The sequence below is a fragment of the Scyliorhinus torazame genome, chromosome 1 (genome assembly GCF_047496885.1).
Source record: "Scyliorhinus torazame isolate Kashiwa2021f chromosome 1, sScyTor2.1, whole genome shotgun sequence".
Lineage (NCBI taxonomy): Eukaryota > Metazoa > Chordata > Chondrichthyes > Carcharhiniformes > Scyliorhinidae > Scyliorhinus > Scyliorhinus torazame.
Genome location: NC_092707.1, coordinates 264,153,496 through 264,179,356, shown reverse-complemented (window position 1 = coordinate 264,179,356; position 25,861 = coordinate 264,153,496). Strand labels below are relative to the sequence as shown.

At 44.4% G+C, this 25,861-nt stretch overlaps 1 protein-coding gene across 4 annotated transcripts in view; it reads right to left on the bottom strand.

Moving 5' to 3' along the window:
- kiz (kizuna centrosomal protein) overlaps positions 1-25,861 on the bottom strand; it is a 342,742-nt gene that overhangs the window by 294,351 nt on the left and 22,530 nt on the right. For 2 of the 4 annotated variants that reach the window (XM_072505702.1, XM_072505696.1), the window contains exons 2-3: positions 22,783-22,845; positions 15,905-16,061 (exon numbers count right to left, since the gene is read on the bottom strand). In XM_072505702.1, coding sequence (XP_072361803.1) covers positions 15,905-16,061; positions 22,783-22,845 — 220 coding nt within the window. Of the gene's footprint in view, positions 1-15,904; positions 16,062-16,865; positions 16,994-22,782; positions 22,846-25,861 lie in introns of all 4 variants that reach the window. The other 2 variants (XM_072505723.1, XM_072505712.1) reach the window with 2 other exon arrangements.

The following is a 25,861-nucleotide window of genomic DNA, read 5'->3' as shown; positions in this document are numbered from 1 at the left end:
TATGGCAGCCGGGAGAAGATGATGACATGGAGTCTGACTCCCACCAAACAAATCCCTTTGCGACCCTGTTCACTACTGAGCAATGAGGTGTCCACATGATGGTAAAAAGGAACCGATGGAGATATGGTGTCCTTTCTGATGGAACCTGTACCATGTTTGTCGTATGTTTGTTTGTTTAATGTACATGTTAAATGTTGTTTGTGAATTTAAAAGTTTGCATGGCCCCATGCCACCACTCTTTTAACGCCCACTGGCAGTTAATGGAACAAGTTTGTCGACAGACAACTGTTCGTCGGCAGACAGCCAATCATAGCTACTCTCCTGATTTGAAGGTAATCACGAGAGGCAGCCCCCAGACGACCACATATTCGTTCCGCTCTTGCCGGTCGCTCAGGCAGTGGAGAAACGGCACTGGTCCCCGCCCTGCCTGAGGGCCCCCCTCTGGTCAGCTACGCTCAGGTAGAACACATACAGCACTGGTCACCATCCTACCCGGGGATTCCACCCAATCTTACCCAATCCTTTTGGCACTTTTAGTTCGAAACTTTTTTGTTTGTTTCTGGCGACCCTTAGGTTGCTTCCGTATGCTATTTACATCCTCAAACACTAGGATGGTAGATCGCACAGGCTGCGAGACGGCTCGCACTGTGTCAGTATTTTTCTCGGATGTCTTGTCCAAATATTGGGTTTTTAAAAAAATGAGGGAGTCACAGACGGTGACCAATTATAATGGGTAATTAGCAACAAAGGACAGACAGAGAAACATATGAGATCTTAAGCAAGATAATAACAGATATTATGCTCGTGTCCACAGAACTCCGGAACCCCAGAGGAAGAAAAAGAAGAAGACCGACAAAAGGAAAGATGAAGACAACCTTCATGTTTTTCACCTGGATATTAGCGGGATCCCTTCAGTTGCGCGCGGATGCTACCCCCCTGACCCCCTACCACACAAGCCGTGAATGATTCCCACCCCTGCCATACACTGTACCCTGAGATAGTTAACCCCGAGATAGTTACCCCCGAGACAGTTACCGACACCCCGTCCTGGTGTGACAAGTTTATCACCTGTGCAGCCAGTTAAAATGGCTAACCCCGATTTAAAATGGCAAACGGAAAAGGCTGATGGGGAAATCAGCCAACAGGACTAAAACAAGCAGCTGCAGGTAAACTGTGTCTTCACCTCTGGGAAGGCCAGACAAGATCGATACCTGCAGCCATCAGCACAACAAAACACCAGCCATCTGAATACTAATGAGCATGCCCCGGGAACAATGAGCAACATTTTAGACACAAAGCCAACCCAGACTTTTCGGCGCCAACAGGAGCCTACACAAAGGGAGGTGAACGATCACCCCAAGACTGCCCATCGATCAAGGAATCGCTCCAGCATTGGAGAATATCGAACCAAGTGATTGGGACCAGGTACAGGGTCCGTCCCGAAAGGCGGGAAGCCCCTGGGGACTATAAGAATAGAGTCCAAGTTCAAATCGGCCCTTCTGCTACCCCTTCTTTCTCCTGCCACCCTTCTGCTCGCCTTCTACAACAGCCGCTCAAATCGTAAGTCTTACTTCAACGCTCGCTATGAGATAGACGCTCCTAGCTATCGATCTGTACCAGCTTCGAATCCCGCAGGCTCAGAACCCAAACGAAAGGCCATTCATTTCCCTGACCTGGTGGGCCATTTCCAAAGTTAATTATTGGCCTGTTAGTTGTAGGAAGTAGCTTAGAAGTAGAATTTATGCATAAGCATTGATTACTGTATATAATAAATGTGCGTTGATTTAACTCTTACTAAGCGGTGTGTTGGATTATTGATCATTACTCGGACTTGAACCACGTGGTAGTATCAGAAAGATACCTGGCAACTCAAGAGCAAAGGTGATAGAACAGAGCAATTAAACTAAGGCTAAAGTTAGCAACAACACCTGGTATTCACTATCTTACATCGTAGAAGCACTCTTAGTACTGGCGATACTCTGCAGTGTCGTGCAGACACTTAGACTCAGAAAATGGCGGAGGAGAGCCTCCTGCAACCGCACTCCAGTATACACATTTAGATCCCCTATCTTCGGACTCCAACAAACCCCCGAACCCCTTTAAGTGAATTAAAGTGCATCCGTTTTTTTGTGCGTGTTTTGTTCGTTTAATAAAGAAATGTAAACCACTGTGCTTGACTGCCAAGCCAGAGAGACTGGTGTTGCTGCTATTTGTACAGTTTAAAATGTTGCAGATTATATTTTGATTGTTTGAGTGAGGATAGTTTAGTTAAGGATAGTTAGAGGTTCCAGTTTTTTATTTTGTAATGCATGTCTGAATGTCATAGCGCCCTGTAGAGTTTTATAATGATGTATGTATATAAAATAACTTAGGTAAAGTTGCAATTCATAGGACAGAGCAGGGAAAAGCCTGTGAAGTGCTTATGGGTGTCCAGTTTGGTCAGAGAACAAAGACGACGCGGTAATGTGATCCTTCACACTTCGCGTTGAGGATCACAAGGAGGGTGTGTAGCCATCTGGAATGGCCACTTCCCGATTTCAAAATGGACACTTTGTAAAGATTGCAGGGAAAATGGACAATGCTGAGAAAACAAGCAGGTTCAGAGCTTATCTGTATATTGGAGCCGCAGCTCCCAGACAAGACCAAAACTGTAGGCCCATTAGTATACTAATGACCCATCTCCGGGAACAAAAGAGTAACATTTGAGTAACCGATACTCAGGCAGACACCCTGGCGCCAGAGGAGGCCGAAACAAAGCAAGCCAACGGCCACCTATTTCACACCTAGCCATCAGGGCACCCACCCCTTTATTGGATGAAATCAATAGGAATGATCAAGAAATGGCCCAATTGATTGGGGCCAAGTTCAAGGACCGCCCAAAAGAGCGCAAAGCCCCTTTGGGTATAAGAAGGAGCCCCCAAGAGAGAATCGCTCTCTTGGACCCGGCTCTCTCAGCGGAGAGACCTGTCCACCAGCTGCACCAGAAGCAAGTAAGTCCAAGCTCAACGCTCGCTACCAGACGGACGACCTTAGCTGTTCCCCTTCACCACTTCCACCCCAGCAGCCTCAGATCCGAACAACGGCCATTGTTCCTCTGGCTGAGTGGGCGCCCAAAGCTAAATATAGGCTTTAGCAGTAGTGATAGTTTAGTCTGTAGAGTTTTCGTGCATGAGTAGATTTAACTGTGTGTGTAAATAAAAAAGCATTGACTTTGAACTAACTAACTGGTGTACCGCGTCTTTGATCAGTATTCGGTTTTGAACCTTGTGGCAGTATCGAAAGATACCTGGCGACTCTAGAGCAAACATAATTAGGATTAAGGAAGGCGACCATATTGACCGCCATATTTTGAGCACCAAAGAGAGCAACACTCCCCGAACAGGCGCCAGAATGTGGCGACTAGAGGCTTTTCACAGTAACTTCATTGAAGCCTACTTGTGACAATAAGCAATTTTCATTTCATTTCATTTGTCAAAAAACTTGCTCATCCTCGCCACCATCATGTGGGCCGTCTGCACCACTTTAAACTGGGTGAAGCTTAACCTCGCACATGACGTTCACCCTCTGCAACACCTCAGCCAATGTCCACACTTCATTTATATTAAGAGGACTGTTTCTATATAAGTAATTACATGTAAATAATATAGATCATCTCCTTGACACTTTGTGCTCAAGAGGGCAGCACGGTGACGCAGTGGTTAGCAATGCTGCCTCACAGCGCCGAGGTCCCAGGTTCGATCCGGGTCCTGGGTTACTATTCATGTGGAGTTTGTACATTCTTCCCGTGTCTGCATGGATCTCGCCCCCACAACCCAAATATGTGCTGGGTAGGTGGATGGCCACGCTAAAGTGCCCCTTAATTGGAAATAAAATTAATTGGATGCTCTCAATGTAAAAAAAAAAGTTTGTGCTCACAAATAAACAGTTGTTTTTGTTGTGAACAGCTATAGTTTTTACACTATCCAAACATCAAGTAATTCTTTCTGTTCTTTTATAAGCTGAATGCATTGCTAGATGACCACCGTAACCTTTCCTCCTCCTTCAGGTACCATGCTCCAAGAGGGATTTGATGACCATGGACTTCCATTGGATTGGTCCATGATTATGCTTGGCAAAGTGCTGCAGTGGTTTGCCATAGATTTTGGCAGTATGGCTGACCAGGAAACTCTCCCGCTCTTGCCGTCTGTCATCAGGCATATTGGAAAGATTTACAGGTCGATAATTAACCTGTTTTGCCATGTTATGGGCACACCTTCCATGACCATCAAGTCCTACAGTGGGACTCAAACCTGGAGCTTCTGGTCCAGGATTAGGCTGGATAGCCCTTTTTTGGACAGCACACAAACAATGGGCCAAAGTGTGTTATAAATTATTATGCTTTTTTTTTTAAATCAGAGGGGAAGTCATTCAGTCCATCTAGCTTACTCCTCTACAGAAATCAATCAAAGAATGACACTGCCTTCTGCATCAGTTTTGACTTCACTACTCTAGTTCAAAGAAACCTGAACTCAATCTTTGTGCAATGAATTTCTTTCTGACATTTTTTGGCTCAAATTTGTCCTTTACTGGCTTACACTTACATTCCACCTATGACAGACACCCTTCTTCCACCATGTAGGCAAATATAAAGGCATACAGAGGCATCCTAGACAAAGGATTGACACTTCCTGGATTTTGTCACTGTTGAGTCAAAGATCGAAGTGATGGCTTTATCGCTCAATCCATTGCTGGACAGATCATAGGACTTTTCAATCGGTAATGAGCATCCACCTAGCACCAAGATACCGCAAGGACCAAAAGAAGATCAATGTCTCAGCCTTAAAGCAGCCCGACCAAAGAGAGGAATTCCATCTACATCTCACAACGAATATGGAGAATCTTCACACATCCAACTCAATTCCAGAACATTGGGATCAAATACAATCTGCTGAACTACATGCCTTTGTCCAGACTATTGGATTTGAGCATCAATATCACCAAAATTAGTTTGATAAAAACTATGCTGAAATATGTAACCTCCTAGAACAAAATAAGAAGACTTTAATGTCTGTCACAACAATCTAAGGTTTCAAGTCAAGAAAGCAGCAGTCCAACAGCTTAAGGCTGGTGCCCAAAGATAAATCTGGAAAATAAAAGGGCATGTGCTGGGAAGAGAAAGCCTTTGGAAAGAGCACCCTACCTAAGCGCATTTCTCCATTCTATCTCAATAACCCAACCTAACCTTTTTTGGACACAAAGGGGCAATTTAGCATAGCCAATCCACCTAACCTGCACATCTCTGGACTGTGGGAGGAAACCGGAGCACCCGGAAGAAACCCACGCAAACACGGGAAGAACATGCAGACTCCGCACAGACAGTGACCCAAGCTGGGAATCGAACCTGGGACCCTGGAGCTGTGAAACAACTGTGCTGACCACTGTACTACCGTGCTGCAACAATATGCAGCCCATCATGATGCACAAAGTAATTTTGAAGCCACCAGGGCCATCTGTAGATCAAGCTCAAATGAACAAAACCCCTTTTGCTCTCAGAAAGATATTTCCCTTCTTAAAAATTACAACACTGAAAAAACAGCTCATCCGTGAATTCACAGTGCAGCTGATAGGCTGTCTTCCAATACCCTGTGGTAGAATCCATGGATAAACTATCCTTCAATGTGAGAGCTTCAACAAGCTGAGGAAATCCTCCCAGAAACACAGTGTGGCTTTAGATCTCCCAGAGGAAATTTAGACATGGCTTCATTGCCAGACAAATCCAAGAAAAATGTTGAGAACAACACCAGGAATTCCTCATTGCATTTGTTGACTTGACCAAAGCATTTGACTCAGTAAATTATGAGGTTCTGTGGATTGTGCTCCAAAATTTGGACGTCCAAGAAACTTCATCACAATCCACCAACTGCTTCATGATCAAATAACTTTAACTTTGACTGTCTTTTTTAAAATAAATTTAGAGTACCCAATTAATTTTTTCCAATTAAGGGGCAATTTAGCGTGGCCAATCCACCTACCCTGCACATCTTTGCGTCTGGGGGGCGAAACCCCGCAAACACGGGGTGAATGTGTAACCTCCTCACAGACAGTGACCCAGGGCCGGGATTGAACCTGGGACCTCGGTGCCGTGAGGCAACAGTGCTAACCACTGCACCACCATGCTGCTCATTTTGACTGTCTTGAGTGGCAGATTTGAAAAGGATGCCTTCAAATTCTTGACCAAAGTCAAGCAAGGCTGTGTGATAGTCCCCAAAGTACTGACAATCCACTTGTCATTGGCTATTCACCTTAAAAGATAACTGCCCTCTGGTGTCAGCATTAAATGATCAAGTCAAACCCTCCCATTCCATATATAAGTTGAATGAGACACTCTGGAACATGTGATGTACTTCCCATACCTTGGCAACGACCTCACTCAAAAGGCCACCACCGACAGGGAAATCCAACACTGGATAAGGTGCATCAGTTCAGCCTTCTGCAAACCCCAGCAGCAAGTGTTTGACAACAAATATGTCCACAAGTGTACTGTGCAGTTCTCATCTTCACACAGCTGAAATGCAGTCAGAACTGGACTGCCTATCAGCAACACGCAAGGGTGCTAGAGAAATTCCATCAGCATCGCTTCTACACAATTGCTTCAATGGAGGACTGTCAGACAAATGCTGGTGTCCTTCTTGAGGTCAACTCAGGCTTGCATTCGGGAAAAACTCCTGCAAATTGGATTGGCCACAGTGTCTGGATAGCCAAAAACCACAGCCCACAGAAATAACATTTTGTATTGCACCCACTCTCATATATTATTCTATAAAGTAACTGTCATTAATCTCCTATCCTGTTTGAAAATTCCAGGGGTGGAATTCTCTGTTTCTGAGACTAACTGTTGACGCCAACGTAGAATTTGTGGACTTTCACGACAGAAACCTGGTGCCACATCTGGACCCATTCTGCTACTGCTAACAGGCTAGCACCGGCGCCACGTGGAACACAATCGATTCCAATGTGAAATGGTGTCGGATTCGCTGGTTTCACGATTCACACTCATGAGGCTGACAAGCTACAGTCGCATATACACACTGTTAGATGTTTAGCTGCTGTAGTATAAAGAGTCAAAGGTTCTGCTGCTTTTCCACAAAACACCTTTAATTTCCTTCAACAGACTTTGCACAAAACTCTAACATCACCTGACACAAGGGCCACCTGAAGCCCCTTTACATATCAGTGTCAATTATTGGATGCTTAACATAAATGAGACAACTAATTGGAATGTCTCTTAATCCATTACTGAACACACACTTCACTCCCCACATACACCATCCCAGCCAACAAGATGGCAGAGGGGGGCAACCCCGAGGTTTACAGGTGGCGAGCTGGAGACCCTCTTGGAACCGGTGGAGGAGTGGAGGATCACCCTGTTCCCCGGCCCTGGAAGGAGGCTGCCAGCTGTCACCATTCGCTGTGTCTGGGTGCAGGTGGCAGAGGCCGTGAGCGCCACTGGCAACACCAACCGGATGGGCCAGCAGTGCCATAAAAAAACTGCACAACCTCCTCCGGGCGGCCAGGGTGAGTTGGCAACACTGTGCCCCTGGTAGTAACCTGCGTCCCCACATCTGTAACCCAACCCCTCCACCACCACGAGGACAACAACCTAACCCCCACCCTGCCTCACATGCCAGTACCCATACCAGCCGCCGTGGCCAGATGTCCTAGTCACTGAGGCACTGATGAGGACAGCAGTTCGGACACCAACCCACCACCCGAGGCTCAGGAGACCCCGGAGCTCGAGTCGGAGGATGACACGGATTTCAGGTCACAGCTGTCTCGAACACCCTCCACCATCCCAGAGTCACTCACCTTGGTTGGGCACTTTAGTGAAGAGGCTGCTGGGACACTATGTGGTGCACATCACACAGTCGATCCGGTACAGCAGGTGGCAGTAGGAACTCCCGAGCGGGCTGACAGTCGAAGGGCAGGCCAACTCCAGGGACTATCTGCTGTCCAGACGGGTTTCGGGCCTTTGGAACAAACAGTCCCATCTATAGTGGAGATGCAGTTGCAGAGTCAGGGACTACATGAGGGGATGTCGGCAAGCATCCAGCACCTGCAGGTGCAGATGGAGGAGTCCAACTGTGTGCAGCAGCAGGAGGTGGTGTCAACAATACACGCCACCCAGGCCAACACCACACGGGTTGCATCCGCGGTGGGGGCATTGGGGGGGCGACGGTTTAGGTTATGGATCAGCATGTCCAAGGTCTGGGGCATTCTGTGCGGACGCTAGTCGAGGCCCAGGCCAGGGTTGCCGCCTCACAGGTGACCATGTCCCAGAGCCATCTGGAAATTGCAGAGGGGCTCCTGAGCTTCACCCAGTCACAGTAGGGCATGGCTGAGAACTGCCCAGGAGCTGGCCAACGTGATGCAGACACAGAGGGAGGTGGCTCAGTCCCAGAGGGAGATGATGCAGTCACTGGCTTATGTGACACAGACTCAGAAGGTGGTAGCAAGAGGGTCGCAGCGTGATGTGGTGCAGTCCCAGACAGAGATGGATCCACTCCCTGTGCTCCGTGGCCATGAGCGTGCGCATCCTGGTCAAGACGAGAGCGGGCCTCCAGGACAGGCAGTGCCTGCTGGCAGGGTGCCTCAAGGGATAGTTCCCCTCGCAGGCCCATCCCATGGAGTAGCCCGGGGCCATCAGGCACCCCGAGGGAGGAGGAGCTGATAGGCCCGTGCGGGTGATCCCGCAGGGGTGGTGCCAGAACACTGCAGCACCTCAGACCCCTCCCCCCTCCCTCCTGTACCTGGCGCATCTGGTAGGCAGCGGGCAGAACGGGGCGGCACTATGCCATCCAGGACACCCGAGCAGCAGTCGGGTCCATCCCTGATCCCCCCCCCCCCCCGACCGTCTCCACCACCATCACCCCAGGGATCCGATGGCACCGTGTGATGGAATGGCCAACTCCCATGCAGGGATCACCCAGACAGACGGTAGAAAGTGCTACCATCTGCAGGAGTCAGACGTTGATGCAGAGCACGAGAGCTCATCGCAAAGTGGGTTGTCATCATCCTCCATGCCACGGACTAGACCTGGTGTTACTGCCAACTCTGGGTCCCCGCCCCGTAGTGTGACAGGTATGTATCAAGGAGGGAGTTGCAGGCGTGGGGTGGCGAGTGAATGGTGTGAGGTTGGGATGAGGTGTCCGTAGCCTGGCCAGTTCCCTACCACCCCCGCCGTGCCCCCCCCACAGTACGCCCCTCCACCTCCCTCCAGTTGGTAAACCTGGAGGCGATCAGAGCATCCCATGTGCGTTGGCCCTGGTGAACACGTCGTGCGGCCGCCCTTGCCTGCCTGGGCTCCATGTCCTGCCCATACTCCCCCTCCCCCGCATCATCCTCGTCGGACAAGGCCTGGCGTTCCTCTTCCTCCAACACATCGCCCCTCAGCTGTGCGATGTTGTGGAGGATGCAGCAGGCCGCCACAATGCTGGCGAACCTCTCAGCATCATACTGGAGGGCACCTCCAGAGCGGTCTAGGCACCTGAACCACAACTTCACGAGGCCGACACACCGCTCGATCATGCTCCTGGTCGCTGTATGGGTGCCGTTGTTGCGGGTCTCTGCGTCGGTCTGTGGCCTCAGGATAGGCATCATCAACCACGACTGCAGTGGATAGCCCCTGTCGCCTAGGAGTCAATCATCCCCAGCCGGGATACTTGCATTTCGGAACACATTGACACCGCTGTCGAGGTGACAGAGAATTGCGCCTGCTGCGACTTTGGTGTCAGAACCAAGTCTCCACCCATTCGCGTTTTGCAATTTCGGCGTTGGCTAACGGAGAATTCTGGCCCATGTTATTTTTAGTCTTTTCTTATAACTCAGTCATGATACAATGGATCAGCTTCAACGATGGTGGAGCTTCTATGCATCACTTTTGGGGCTTGTGCTTACATGAAATGTCATTTCCCCTTGCATATTTCATTGCAATTTTTATTATTTTACTTCCTTCCATAGCTCCTTGGGTGCTTCTTTGGACTTGACACGACTTGATTGAGAGCTTGATGCAGCCATTTTTAAATGTATGCAAAATGCTCTGCTTGCCGGCCCGGGTTGCTGGTGAAATGATGAAAAAGAGCTAGCCAGCTCTTCTCTATCAAAAAACCAAAGGCAGTAGTATAGTGGGGCTCCTGAATTATTTATAAACATCAAACAAAACAACACCAGCAATGAAAGATCATCCTGTCAGGGTTATGCAAGATGCGGTGCAATATTGATCTTGCTATCCCAATTCAGTACAACTGAGACATTTGTCCATATCCCCAGTAACGTCTAACTGAAACTTACTTCTGGACATTGGCACCACTGTTGAGATACATGTTTTAAAATGCAAAAAGCGTACTCATGTTTAAAAATAATGCATATAAGTAACTAATCATCCAATTATATTAGTTATTTCAGCTGAGTGTCAAAAAGGGTGACACAATGAACAGCAATTTCATTATCAGTACAGTTGTCAACAGTGTAATTGGCCTCTTTTATGTAAACATCCAACAGCTGCTAGAGTCCACTGAAAAGTGGAGACTTGGATAGGATTTAATTTCCACACTCCCAAGACACGGCAATTTTACATGAATCACACTTTGCAGTAGTGTGTCTCCCAAATCACTTTTCAGGTATTCCTTCAAAATGAGATATAAATTATCCCACTGAACACACAAAAGAAAATTAAGTTTAAATACTTTAAGCATCACTACTGTGTCATTTTTCAAGAATTATTCCCTACAATACATGGGGAATTATGGAAAAACAAGTTGAGGTTGGTTTTCACTGTTACGTTCAGTGCATTCCATCTGCAGTCAATAATCACCTTTTACTGCATTGTTACCATGAACTTATTTTTTCCAATTAAAAAAATACAACACATCCACATACACACCATGCTAAATAACCAGATTAGGCACTGCACCACACAAATCCACAGTTGTAGGAGAACAATGTCCAAGAAGAGAAGAGACTTGGCATGCTTTAAATGCTGCTCATCATTTGTTCCTTATTCATTCCCTATCTATTTATAATTTTGCTTGCTGTTCAGTAACTTTGCTGTGTCTGTGAATATTGTTACTATTTCAACTGATTAGAGCATGGTTTATAATCAATCGGCAGGTGCAGCAAACATGTTGAATAATGCACCATTAATTCTGGAACTGAGATGAGAAAAGATTAGCAGCTTATGGAGTCAGTTGATGCTCAGTTACGAGAAGCAGGTTCCATGGAATCTAACTTCTTTCATATAATTCAATTTCAGAAACTGATCAATACATTGCTGTAATAATAATAATAATCTTTTTATTAGTGTCACAAGTAGGCTTACATTAACACTGCAATGAAGTTACTGTAAAAATCCCCCAGTCGCCACACTCCGTCGCCTGTTCGGGAACACTGACGGAGAATTCAGAATGTCCAATTCACCTAACAAGCACGTCTTTTGGGACTTATGGGAGGAAACCGTAGCACCCGGAGGAAACCCACGCAGACATAGGGAGAACGTGCAGACTCTGCACAGACAGTGACCCAAGCCGCGAATCGAACCCAGGTCCCTGGCGCTGTGAAGCAACACTGCTAACCACTGTGTTACCGTGCGTCCAGGGTAACTTGTAGAACACGACATACAGCTGGCAAACTTGAGTTATACTGTGCTAAACGCCAGCATGCATGTTTTAATATTTTATCAGTTAAATAATAATCTCTTTTGCTGTTATTCCTACCAAAATGGATAACCTCACATTTGTCAACATTGGATTCCATCTGCCAGACTCTAGCCCATTCACTTAAACTATCCAATTCCCTCTGCAGACTTCCAGTATCCTCTGCACTTTTTGCTTTACCACTCATCTTAGTGTCATCTGCAAACCGACCCAAAAAACCTTTTCAGTTCCTCAGCCATTTCCTCATCTCCTATCTTGAATTAATGTGCTTATTTAAACTTTTGCTATTTCGTAACCTTTTCACGGTCCTTTTATTTCATTCAAATGCTCACAGAATAGCATTAAGTTTTGTTTATTGTGGTTATATTTTAATTTTGTTTCTGACTGATAGATGTTGATTTCTTATGTTTCATTAATTTTCTTTTTCAATTACATATTTTGTTCAAAAATGCTGCATGGTTACAATATTGTGTTACAAAAGTGAAAACATGCAAACTCCGAGTTAATATCAACTGGAGAGTAGTTTGTTCAAACTGAAAAATAGGTTTGTACAATCAGGATGTTAATGAATTACCCGTATATTAAGTTTTTATTTCACCTGCAAAAATTGATTTTCACAAATACTGTTTCGGCCATGTGAGGGGTAAAATTGACTCCTCTACCTTACCTCTCCAGGTCTGTCTGTAACAGGGTATTTGGCGAATTTAGAGAGGATTTTTATGCCAATACTACAGGAGTCCCATTACGTATGCTTTCAGATGATAAATAATTAGTCAGATAGGCTTTCCGAGTTCAAAGAAAGAAGATAGTTGTTTTTAAAATATTTTTATTCAAGGTTTTTCCATATATAAATATTCAAAATATTAAGAGAACAACCAAAGAGCAACAGAGGACCAAAGCCCAAAAGCACCGCCCCCCCCCCGCCCCCCCCGGCCCGCAGAACCCTCAGAAGTCGATGAACGCTTTCCACCTCTACTGATCCCACAGATCGAACTTGATCTTCTCCAGACGCAGGAAATCTGACAGGTCACTTACCCAAACCGCTGCCTTCAATGGCTCCAAGTCCCCAACATAACAAAGTCCACCTCTGGGCTATGAGGGAGGCAAAGGCCAAACATTGGCCCCTCTCCCAGGTCTTCTGACTCCCCCAAATAGCGCCACCTCTGAACCCGTGGTTACCCTCACCCCCAGAACCTCGGACATCACGTCCGAGAACCCCTGCCAAAACCCCCTGAGTCTTGGACACGGCCAAAACATGTGGACATGATTTGCGGGGGCCCCCTTCGCACCACCCACACCTATTCTCCATCTCCTCAAAAAACCTAGTCATCCTTGCCGTCAAATGGGTCCTATGCACCACTTTAAACTGGATGAGGCTTAACCTCTCACATGATGAGGACACATTCACCCTCCGCAAAGCCTCAGCCCATGTCCCAGATCCCAGCTCCTCTCCCAACTCCTCCTCTCACTTGCGCTTTGGCTAACCACTGCGCCACCCTGTGGGGGTCTGAAATATATAATAGCAGATCATCTGCGTACAACGAAACTCTATGCAACAAGACAAGTTTATTGGCAACACTTCCCAAATTAAAATAAAACAGGTAAATCACAACCACCATTCATACGTCACATACATTCCCTGGACCCACTGACACACTGATGATAGAATTAGAGGTTAGCTTGCATGGAGCAGATTTCCACATTTTATTCCCAAAAGATCTCGGTTTGCAGTAGATTTCTCTTCTCAGGATGATTACTTTGCAAATTCTGACACAATACATTTGGGAGAGAAAGTGTGTGTGTGAGGGCGAGAGAGAGAGAGAGAGCGCGAGAGAGAGCATGAGAGCGAGAGAGAGCATGAGAGCGAGAGAGAGCATGAGAGCGAGAGAGAGCAAGAGCGAGAGAGAGCAAGGAAAACAGCTTTTTCAGCCATTCAGTACAACATTTTCATCTCACAATTGATCTCTCCGACTTGATGAATAGTTTTTAAAGTCTAGCTGTTTGTATATTCTAGAGAAATGTAATTACCTTGTCTACTGTAGTCATTGTTTTTTAGAACAGGTAATTGCATTTTGATATCTAATCTCAGAAACATTTGCAGAATTTCAGGATAGTGTGAAAGCGAACAGGAGATGGGTCTTTCATGCTCCCTCGAGGTGGAGGTTTGGGTGTCTGTTTTCTTTTCACCCCACTTGGGTGGAATGCAACTTGTATAGTGTGGCTAGGTGGCAGTCCTCCATTGTTTTAATAGGATTACAGTCTATTGCTTTTTTCAAAAATCCAGCCAAGAAAATAATATGAAATTCTATCTTTAATCATTTGAGAAGAACTTTTGAATTGCAACATTCAAACATTCCCATTGAATGCACTATCGTGTAATTATTATTGACTATCTTTCTTCGAATCCATAGAAATCTGGATTATTATTCATCCAGAATTAATCCAAATTTTTCACGTTGTGAGTGACAAAAATGTCATGAAATTATATAATGTCAAATATGAAGCCAATATCTTTATTAACATAACCCAAGTATGAGACTTGGGATTCGTGTACAAAGAAAAATTTTTAAGTGACAAAATAAGGTTGTTTAGTTTTTTTATAGAACTGGTAAAAACTTTCGTCCTGCAGTTCAATTGTGCAATGAAAATATCTAATCTCTGTTTCTGAGATCCAAAACGTACAGATCGTAAATACTGGTTTGAGGGTATTCATGTCGCTACAAGTTTCCACCAACCCTGTGACAAATCATTAAATATTGTTGCCACAGAGCTTCTGAATGTAGAGAAGAGTAGATATGGTCACAATTGTATTTCATGGTTATGCATGCTTTTTAAAAAGAAATAGTACATTTTGCAAAATGATTGCACAAATGTTATCCTCCCCTGAAGATGCTGATACATGTGAGTAGAGTTTCATAGTCATTCTTCTGTGTGAACCTTGATAATGAGCATTAAAAGGAATTTAACCATGGAGTTGAAAAGTGAAAACCAGTGTTTACACACATGCACTTTTCAGCATGGGTCACTGAATAATAATCAAGAGCAGGAGCTCTTGTCAGTTTTATTCTACTTCCTGACACATGAATAAAGAGGCATTATAGCATTTATGGACACTCCAGCAGAGATCAGCTAATTCAGCTTCAACCATGAAATAAACCTGGAACCTTCTTGGTCCAATTATCTCTGTTCCATGCTATATTTATTGAGTTACAAAGATTTATGGTAATCCCAATGTACATGTATTAAAATGTTATTTCACTTTAGAAAGCAGAATGTTCAGAGACAAATAATGCTAAATCAGATGATGTAAATGCCCAACTTATAATATCCAACATAAATTTCATTTGGGAAAGATTCCTCCTCTGGGGGCATCCAAGTTGAAAAATCATTCAAATCTGAATCCTTTGTTCACTAATTTTAAACTTAAATTTAAAATTGAGGATATTGCCAGGACAATCACCAATAACAAACTCATCAAAGTAATCTTTCAGTTGGTAACTGGAAGAACAGGAGATCGAATTTGGTTTCAAATAAAATAACCCAAACCAAAGTCTATTCCAAATATGCTGTATTTGAAAAATGTCTTGATGTAAGGAAAAGGTGGGCAGCACGGTGGCGCAGTGGGTTAGCTTTGTTGCCTCACGGCGCTGAGGTCCCAAGTTCGATCCCGCCTCTGGGTCACTGTCCGTGTGGAGTTTGCACATTCTCCCAGTGTTTGCGTGGGTTTCGCCCCCACAACCCAAAGATGTGCAGGGTAGGTGGATTGGCCACACTAAATTGCCCCTTAATTGGAAAAAATGAATTGGGTACTCTAAATTATTATTTTTTTTAAATGTAAGGAAAAGGTTGCAAGTCCATTTTTTAATACAGTTAGTGGCATCTATAAGTAAACATAGCCTTCAGAACTTTATGCATCTCCAAAATTACCAACTTACAATATATATTGATTAATTTTCTGAATATCCACCACTGATATTCACACATAATGATACGTATCTGAGCTACATTAGAATTGGAAAAAAATAAATTACACCAGCCCATAGAATTGTCTAAAATTGATACATGGAAATGTTTTTACGGCTATAGTCTTCGTGTAAAAGTCACACAAAGATTGCAAGCTACTTTTTGGTTTTGTAACTTCCTCTGAAATCTTGATATCATTCAATTTGAATTTATTAAGTAGTAACCAATTGGATTATCAGTTAATAATCCGCTACCTTCATTTTCTTCAATGGATCTGAACCCGATGTTAATGCTGTGATCTGAGCTTCAATACTGTCAAAATCTTTGAGTAATTGATGGTTGCGAAGTTGGGCCTTTTTCTCCCGTTCACATAATTCTTTCTGATATCTTTTCAATCTGATGCTTCTAAGCCTGGAATTAAGAAAAGGAAACAGAACGTCACCAAAACACATCTTCAGATTGGCTTTTGAAACATAGAAAGATCAGGCAGGATATTAACAACATGCAAAATTAGACTTTTTAATATCTTAAAATGGCAATTCAAATCTCTTTTTCTTTTTATAAACTTAAGAGTACCCAATTATTATTTTTTTCCCAATGAAGGGGTAATTTAGCCTGGCCAATCCACCTACCCTGCACATCTTTGGGTTGTGGGGGTGAGACCCATGCAGACCCAGGGAGAATGTGCAAACTCCACACGGACAGTGACCCAGGGCGGGGATCGAACCCTTGGCGCTGTGAGGCAGCAGTGCTAACCACTGCACCACCGTGTCACCCTCCTATTCAATTTTAAAATGATAATTCAAGCACCAGCATATATAAAGAAAAGTAATACCACCATTATTGCAAGAAATTATGTCAGCCAGAATTAATTACACATTTTGATATTAGTCCACCTATGCATGGAGCACCCTGTGATCTGCATTTCAAGATTTCACTGATAAATGCTTTTCTTTCTTCCTTGAAGTGAGCATAGCTGCCTTCCAAGCTACTGATCCAGATTTGATTCTCAGCCATCATAGTGAGGATTTATTTAGAACCTTATGCGTGGCATTGTGTTTCAATATGAGGGGACAGAAACAGTCCTAATGCAGAATATGCGTCAAAATATGACAAATAATGCAATTTATTGAACCTAATGTTTTGGCCGGCAGGGATAGAACAGTGGTTAACACTGCTGCTTCACAGTGCCAGGGAGCCGAGTTCGATTCCTACCTTGGATGACTGTCTGTGTGGAGTTTCCAGTTTCTCTCCATGTCTGCCTGCGTTTCCTCAAGGTGTTCCAGTTTCCTCCCACAGTCCAAAGATGTGCAGGTTAGGTGGATTGGCCATGCTAAATGCCCCTTAGTATACAAAACACGTTAGATGGGGTTATGTGGTTACGAGGACAAGGGGGGGGGGGGGGGGGGCTGCTTGAGGTGGGTGCAGATTCGATGGGCCGTGTGGCCTCCTTCTGCACTCCAGGGATTCTATAATTCTAAGATGCCAGTCTTCTAGCAATGCAGTTCCAATGCAATAGCCTGGTTTTCAAATGGCAGAACTGTGCAGTAGTGAGCAGAAATTGTGCTGGACCAGGCCTGGATTTCCTGAGAATTTGCTCATTAGATATTTGTGGGGGGGTTTTATTCTTTCATGAGATGTGAGTGTCTCTGACTGGGCCAGAATTTGCTGCCTATCCCTAATTGACCCCAAGGGGGCATTTAAGCCCAATCTCTAAAACATCAGGAAACTTTGGAGTTCTGGCACAGTATTGCTAGCCAGCAGTGCTGTTTGTCAAATAGGTGGATGCAAACAGTTTAATCTCACCATGTTACACCATGATTGAGATTGTATCTTAAACCGAAGAATCATGGAATTGCAAATGAACTTCTATGTAGGCAAGTGTGAGGCAATACATTTTAAGAGGTCATAATCCTTGGAAAGTAGGGGCATAAATGGAGAAAAGGAAGGAGGAATCTTGGATATCGCAACACAAACTACTAAAAGTCACAAGTCAGGTTAATAGACCATAAAAATGCAAATAAAGCATTTTAGGTGAATAGAATTGAAAAGCAGAGAGGTAAAGTTATATTTTCATACACCTTGGTTAACCTACACTTGGGGTTCTGGAAACAGTTCAGGTTTTTACAATATAAAAGGGATACAGTGGCACTGACAAGGTGCAAAAATATTTACTCAAATAATACCAGAACGGTAAGGTAATATCTATCAAGAAAACTTGAACAGGCAGGAATACATTTCTCTAGGAAAGACTAGACTAAGGGGTAACCTGAGATAGGTCTTTCAAACTAAGAAATAGTTCAATAGGGTAGACATAGTAAAGAAGCTTCCATTTGCAGGTGGCGCCAGAACTACATGCCATAAATATAAGGAAAAAAAATACTGTATCAAATGGGAAATTCAGAAGAAACTTCTTGACCCACAAAGTTGAAAGAATGTAGAACCACAAGTAGCTGAGGCAAATAGATACTTTTTAGGGGAAGCTAGTTAAAAATGAGGGAGAAAGTAATAAGCAGCTATGTTGATGGGATTAAATGGAAAAGCCTGGAGGAGGAGGAGGATCATGACAAGCATAAACACTAGCATTGACTTGTAGGATGAGTGGCCTGTAACTGTGTGGTAAATAACTTATAATACTCCATATTACTGAAAATTAAAACAGAATTGTTTGACCATTTGGAAATGTGCCTCCAAAAGTAAACTTGGCACGTATCTAACAGACATGGTCCATGTTCAATTTAAAAAAAAAAAAATTTTGAATACCCAATTTTTTTTTCCAAGAGGCAATTTAGCATGGCCAACTCACCTAACTTGGCCATCTTTAGGTTGCGGGGGTGAAACCCACATAGACACGGGGAGAATCTGCAAATTCTACCCAAGTGACCCGGGGCCGGGATCGAACCCAGGGCCTCAGCGCCACAGGCAGCAGTGCTAATCACTGCTCACCATGCCATCTGCATTTTCAATTATTCACATACAAGCTTTAATACATTTAATATTGTGCGTCCCAAGCTTACAACCTTTTAGTGTTATTATTCTACTTATAGGACAAAATAGTGTACAAAGGCAGAGGGTAGGCCCAAGCATTAAATCAGCTTGAACCCAGGCCTGAGCATGATGTCAGCTTGGACCCAAGGGTCAGAGTGAACAAGTTAATGCTGTATAAAGTGTACCGTAAACTATAAAGACCATTATGAGGTTGAGGAACTTCCTGAAGCCTATTTCTCGTATTTATTTTCAATAAAAATTTAGAGTACCCAATTCTTTTTTTTTTCAATTAAGGGACAATTTAACGTGGCCAATTCACCCACTCTGCACATCTTTTTGGGTTGTGGGAGTGAGATCCACGCAAACACGAGGAGAATGTGCAAACTCCACACAGACAGTGACCCGGGGCCAGGATCAAACCTGGGACCTCAGCGCCGTCCATGCCTATTTCTAGCAATTAATTTTCATCCTTTCCTTGTTAGCTTTCTTCCCTTAATCATGCACGCAAATCAGTCAACTATGTCACACACTATTTGCTATATAAACTTTGTCACTTAAAATTCTGAGGTCAACTGATTTGCAACACTATTGGCAGATCTGAGTACAAATTGGGGCAAGTGCAAAGAACATAACAGAGATGGAAGAATGTGTGTGAGCAAATTTAAAGAAACTAAGCAATAAAGCAATGTAACAATAATGAGGAGACAAGATTTTCACAAAGGTTCAGAAGACCTCTCAATTCATTGGCCACCACGGTCAAGCTTGAAGGAAAAGGGAATTGAGAAATAACACATAAATGAGGGGGAAGAACAGCTCCATGTGCTGCCTTGAGGCAGTTCTTGACAATTCTATCGCAGGGTGTGCAAAATCGGTGGTATATATCAGTGTTTTTCAAACGTTTTGCCCGGGACACATTTGTATCAACCAGCCATCCTTCGGGACCCACCATTTTCACTCACCTTTATGTGAGTCCTGCTTGGTCCTCATGATCTTGCTTTGTAATTCAATGTTACATTTCTGATGATGACTTCAGCTAACATACATGAACTTTGAATCCTGATTTGCAGTGGCACAATTACTAACCCATACCTCAAGTAATCATCTTTATGCTGCTTTGTTCCTGTTTTCAGCTTCTTCTTCATGGGTTGTTCTCCAGACTCGTGCTCCCCAGACCTAGAATACCTAACCGTGAAGTGTCGCCTTTCTACCTCCCTTGTGAATTCACCACTGTACTCATCACAGCAGTCTACATCCCACCCCAGACAGAAGTGAAGAAAGCACTTGACGAACTACATTCCACCATCAACAACCAGGAAACAAATCATCCCGAAGCCCTGACAATCATGGCCAGAGACTTCAACCAGGCCAACCTCAGGAAAGTTCTACCCAAACGCCATCAACATATCTCCTGCCCCACCAGAGGTGCAAACACCCTGGACCACTGCTACACGAGCATCGAAGGTGCCTACAGCTCCATTCTCCGACCACACTTTGGCAAATCCAACCACAAGTCGGTATTCCTACTTCGGGTTACAAACAGCAACTTAAGCGTGCTGAGCCAGTCAAGAAAATCATGCAGTGCTGGTCCGAGGCATCTGAGGACATCCTCCATGATTGCTTGGAGTCTGTGGACTGGCAGCTAACCTGGACGAGTACGCAACCACCGTCACAGACTTCATCAGCGTATTGAGGACTGTGTGTACCAAAGAAGACAATACAGGTGTTCCCCAATCGGAAACCCTAGCTCAACCAAAAGGTTACATAGATATATTGAAGATTGGAGCAGGAGGAGGCCTTTTGGCCCTTCGAGCCTGTTCCACCATTCATCACAATCATGGCTGATCATCTAACTCAATAGCTTAATCCTGCTTTCTCCCCATAGCCTTTGATCCCATTCTCCCCAAGAGCTATATCTGGCCGCCTCGTGATTATATTCAAGGTTCGCTCCCTGCTGAAGTTCCAGACGGAAGCGTTCAAGTCTGATGACCCTGACCTATATAAGAAATCCAGGTACGACGTACGGAATGCCATCAGGGATGCAAAAAGACAATACCGCATCAAACTAGAGTCCCAGGCCAACAACACTAACCCACGACGACTATGGCAGGGCCTATACAAGGTCACAGGCTACAAAGCAAGGCCAGGCAGAATATCTGGGGCTGGAGCATCCCTACCCGATAAACTGAACAGGTTCTATGCCCGCTTTGAGCAATCAGCCAATGCATCAGTGCCACTCGCCACAACAGCCCTGGACACACCCATACCCACTCTTACAGCCTCAGAGGTAAAAGCGGTCTTTTTGAAAATGAATCCGCGGAAAGCGACGGGCCCCGACAGAGTCCCTGGGCGAGCACTCAGAGCCTGCGCAGAACAGCTGACGAGTGTATTCGCAGATATCTTCAACACTTCACTCCTCCGCTCGGAGATCCCCACCTCCTTCAAGAAGACCACCATAATACCAGTACCACAGAAGAACAGAAGGGAGATAAATCACTTGGTTGCATGGTATACCGAAAACAACCTCTCTCTAAATGTCGGAAAGATCAAGGAACTGATCATCGACTTCAGGAAGCGTAACACAATACACACTCCCGTCTGCATCAAGGGCTCCAAAGTGGAGATGATCGATAGCTTCAGGTTCCTGTGGGTCACCATCACCAACAGTCTGTCATGGTCCACTCACGTTGATGCAACAGTCAGGAAAGTCCAACAACGTCCCTACTTCCTACGGAAGCTAAAGAAATTCAGCATGTCTGCATTGACTCTCACAAACTTCTACAGATGTGCCATAGAGAGCATCCTATCCAGCTGCATCACAGCCTGGTATGGCAACTGCTTGGTCCAAGATCGCAAGAAGCTGCAGAGTGTGGTGAACTCAGCCCAACGCATCACACAAACTTGCCACCCTCACATTGATTCTGTATACACCTCCCGCTGCCTCAGGAAGGCAGACAGAATTATCAGAGACCCCTCCCACCCAGGCATTGCCTTCTTCCAGACCCTTCCATCAGGCAGAAGGTACAGAAGTCTGAAGACCCGCACATCCAGACATAGGAACAGCTTCTTCCCCACAGCTCATCATAGATCATAGAATTTACAGTGCAGAAGGAGGCCATTCGGCCCATCAAGTCTGCACCGGCTCTTGGAAAGAGCACCCTACCCAAGCCCACACCGCCACCCTATCCCCATAACCCAGTAACCCCACCCAACACGAAGGGAAATTTTGGACACTAAGGGCAATTGTAGCATGGCCAATCCACCTAACCTGCACATCTTTGGATCTTTGTTTGGCCCTTGTTCTGCACTGTAATCAATCACTGTTTGTCGATGTACCATTTGTCATTGTACTCTGTTGATTATTCTTTTTGTCTACTATGTACTTACTGTGTACGTTCCCTCGGCCGCAGAAAAATACTTTTCACTGTGCTTCGGTACATGTGACAATAAATCAAAACGAATCAAATCAACCCAGAGGCCCTGGAGTTAACGCCAGCACTGCTGGCAGCTGCAAAATGGAGGAATCACTTGCGCGCCCACAACACCTGTAATCAGCGTGCCCTGCTCTCTGCTGCTGCTCCAGGCAGGAAGACTCCACTGATTATTTTTTAAAATCTGCTCCTGGGTCAGTGCGCTGACGTCAGGAGGAGGTGTTCTGCCCTGCTGTGTTCCGGGCCTGTTCACTGCTGAGGGGGGATATATTAACTGTTAGCTTTATGCTTTTGAATGGCTGACATTCTGAAAGCCGGTCACAGCCGGCACTTTTAAAAGCCGCTTACGCTTGGCCCCGCGACCCTCCTGACACCCGCCCGCGACCCACCCATGAGTCACGATCCTGGGTTTGAAAATGACTGGTATATATTAACCGCCAGTATTCGAACAGAAGATGGAACAGCTCTACATTTTGATCCCTGCTTATCCAGATCATTGCTAGGGAAGAGTAAGGGAGGTTTAGTGTCTATCAACTCTATATTAGACCAGAGATCAAATAATATTGCTGATATCTGGCATAGAAAATGGAAACATATTCCATTTAAAAAAGTGTAGAATTTGTTTAAGACTACGGTAACAGTCACAATAAATGTTAAGTAGACCCTGACCTGCAAGTGCTTACAGTAATACCTATACAACATAATGCTCTACTTACATCAACTGACTTGACTTGCTACATGTCAAAAGGTTCTTTTCCAGCTCCAGTCTTTTTTGTTCACTAAAACATAAAAGAAAATGCCTCTGAAAGAATTCACAAATAGCTTAAGCAATTTGCAGACATTAGAAAACAAGATCATGAGACATCTCATCCACTTTCAAAACAGATGCAAGGCGGACTATTAAAAAAGAAATGTTTCATTTGTTGATAACTGAATAGTTTTAAAGTTCCTATAGTCAGTACAACCTCTGGTAATTGTACATTTTGTATTTGTTCACGTAATGTGGGCATCACTGGCAAGGCCAGCATTTCTGTCCATTCCTAATTGCTCTCAAGAAGGTGGTGATGAGCCATCAAATTATGTGCAATTACACAATTCATGAAACGTGACTTGTTAATAATACAAATTCACATATAAAATATATTAACCGTTAGCTTTATGCTTTTGATGTTATTGCACTTGGAATCAAGTACTATAAACATATGAATGCCTCCGCAAAAATTCCAAAATCAACAAAAGCAGGCAGTAGTAAAGATATATTTTTCTGATTCCGTAGTTTAACTATTCAAAATCATGTACACTGAAATGTTTCAATAAAGGTATGGCTTTTAGATAATCCATTTTCATTTCAATAAATGCAGAGCAAATCACAATTTTCTGGAACGCAATAAATTTGTGGTTGTGGCACTGCAGCAGCCCCTTGCAACTGTGTACATAATGTTTCTCGTAAAATCACATGGTTTTTAACATTATTGAAACTGCTCTTTCAGTTACAAGATGAGCGACAAGTCTCTCTTCCTCTATGCAGAACACGCAATGTATTCATTCAGCATAGTGGGCCATGTACGATTAGAAACTTTGTGTAGATTAAACCTAGGCTGTTCAACTTACGTTGTCACAATATCTGGAATTTGTAACAAATATCCAAAGTAAATGGACCCTGTGATTGTTGGATTTACTTTTGTAAACACAAATGCAAACAAGGTGCAAAGTAATTAGTCTATTTAGAGAACACTCTTATTACACTGGCTCGTCATAATTTTAATAAATGAAATATGATGAAATTAAACATTTTACATTTAACCCACCAATGTATACATTACTGTGACCTCTATAGCAAGTGTGATACCAATTTTTCCCAATCTGTTCTTTGAGGTCCACCACTTGACCAGATTTGACACCATTTGTAATCACTTTCCTCCATTAATTAGTTTTTAATATGAGCATCTCAAAACAGGAACACTTCAATATACTCAGAGTGCATTCACACTACAAGCTTAGCATCAGTGCAATGATTTTGGGTATCAAGGCCTGAAATAACTCGGACGTGAAAAAGTGAGACTACCTCCTCCCCAGTGATCTGATACCTAGGCACCGCATGCCCAGGTTTTAACGGATTCTACATTTTTGCTCCTCTGCTACATTTAGCTTTTTACTCTCCAATGAATAAATAGCCTCCTGATTCCTCCTATCAAAATGAACCACCTTACATTTTGTTATAGGTACTAAATTTAATTTTTAATTTTTATGCCCATTCTGTAATTCTGTTCATATATTCCTTTATTTTGTCCAATCTTTCATATTTTTAGCCATATACCCCAATTTGTTCTCACCTGTGAACTTCGCGCCATACTTCAATCTCTGAATATGCTGAACATTGCCAGTACTAATCTATGCAGGACACAACATTCCACTTTATGTCAGTCTGAGTTGCAATATCATTCGGTACTTGGTCACTGAATTCTGCAAAAGCTTAATAGTCATTACCTGACAGCTGCAACTCCCAAGAAACCATAGGATATGGTTTTAATAATTTGGCAACTATGCTCATGAGATAACACTGACCTTTGCAGCCCAAGTCTTCAACTAAAGGTGTTGCACCATCCGAACATGCTCTCATCACACTAAAAGCTTCACAAGCCTTATAACTACTTGTTGCATTCTACTGTTCCTATGCCCATTACAATTTGCATACTGACACAATTTGCAACTGTATGTTGTAATAACCAATGGGAATTATCCCTTTTTACAATCTTTCTTCAAGTAGAATACAGTCCATAATAGCCTGTGATGGACACAATCCCCACATTCAACATGAGGCAGAAACAACCACAGTATAAGAAGGTTTTTCATTGGGGGCTTCCGGTGGCTGCCATGGAGTGAGCAGTTCAATGTTCCATGAACCGGGTGAATTTGGGATATTTCAGACTGCATCGTGGGACGAGGCAGGGGTGCCCACTCTCCCCATTGCTTTTTGACTTGGCAACAGAGCCATTGGCAATGTCATTTAGAGCATGAGGGATTGGAAAGGGATAGTACGGGGGGGAGGGGGGGCTCGAGCACAGGGTTTCGCTGTTGTTACATATTTCGGATCTATTGGATGGCATTGGGGGCATTTTGGGGATTTTAGAGGACTTTGGCCAGTTCTCCAGGTACAAGTTGAACATGGGAAAGAGCGAGGTGTTCCCAATTGAGGCTAGAGGACAGGAGAGGAGGTTAGTGGACGTGCTGTTTAAGGTAGTGGGGCAAGTTTTAGATACCTGGGCATCTGGGTTGGGCACAGTTGCACAAATTAAATTTGATTCGGCTGGTGGGGCAGATGAAGGGGGAGTTCAAAGGTGGGATGTGCTGCCACTGTCACTGGCTGGTCGGGTGCTGACAGTAAAGAAGACGGTGCTGCCAAGGTTCCTGTTCATATTTCAGAGCCTCCCGATCCTTGGCCCGAAGTCGTTCTTTAAAAAGGTTAACTCTGGGTTTGCATTGCGGGAAGACCACGCGGGTCAAAAGGGCTTTTTTGGAGCGGGGGCGAGGAGGGGGGGCTGGCGTTGACGAATATAATGAAATACCACTGGGGGGCGAACATCGCCATGGTTAGGAAATGGGTAGTGGGGAGGGGTCGGTATGGGGGGTGGATGGAGGCAGCCTCTTGTAAGGGAACGAGCTTAAGGGTATGGTTAACACCATCTCTACCATTCTCACCGACCAGGTACTCCATGAGTCCAGTGGTCGTGTCGGCCTTGAAGGTGTAGGGGCAGTGGAGGCAGCATTTGGGTCTGGAAGGCGCCTCGGTGTGGG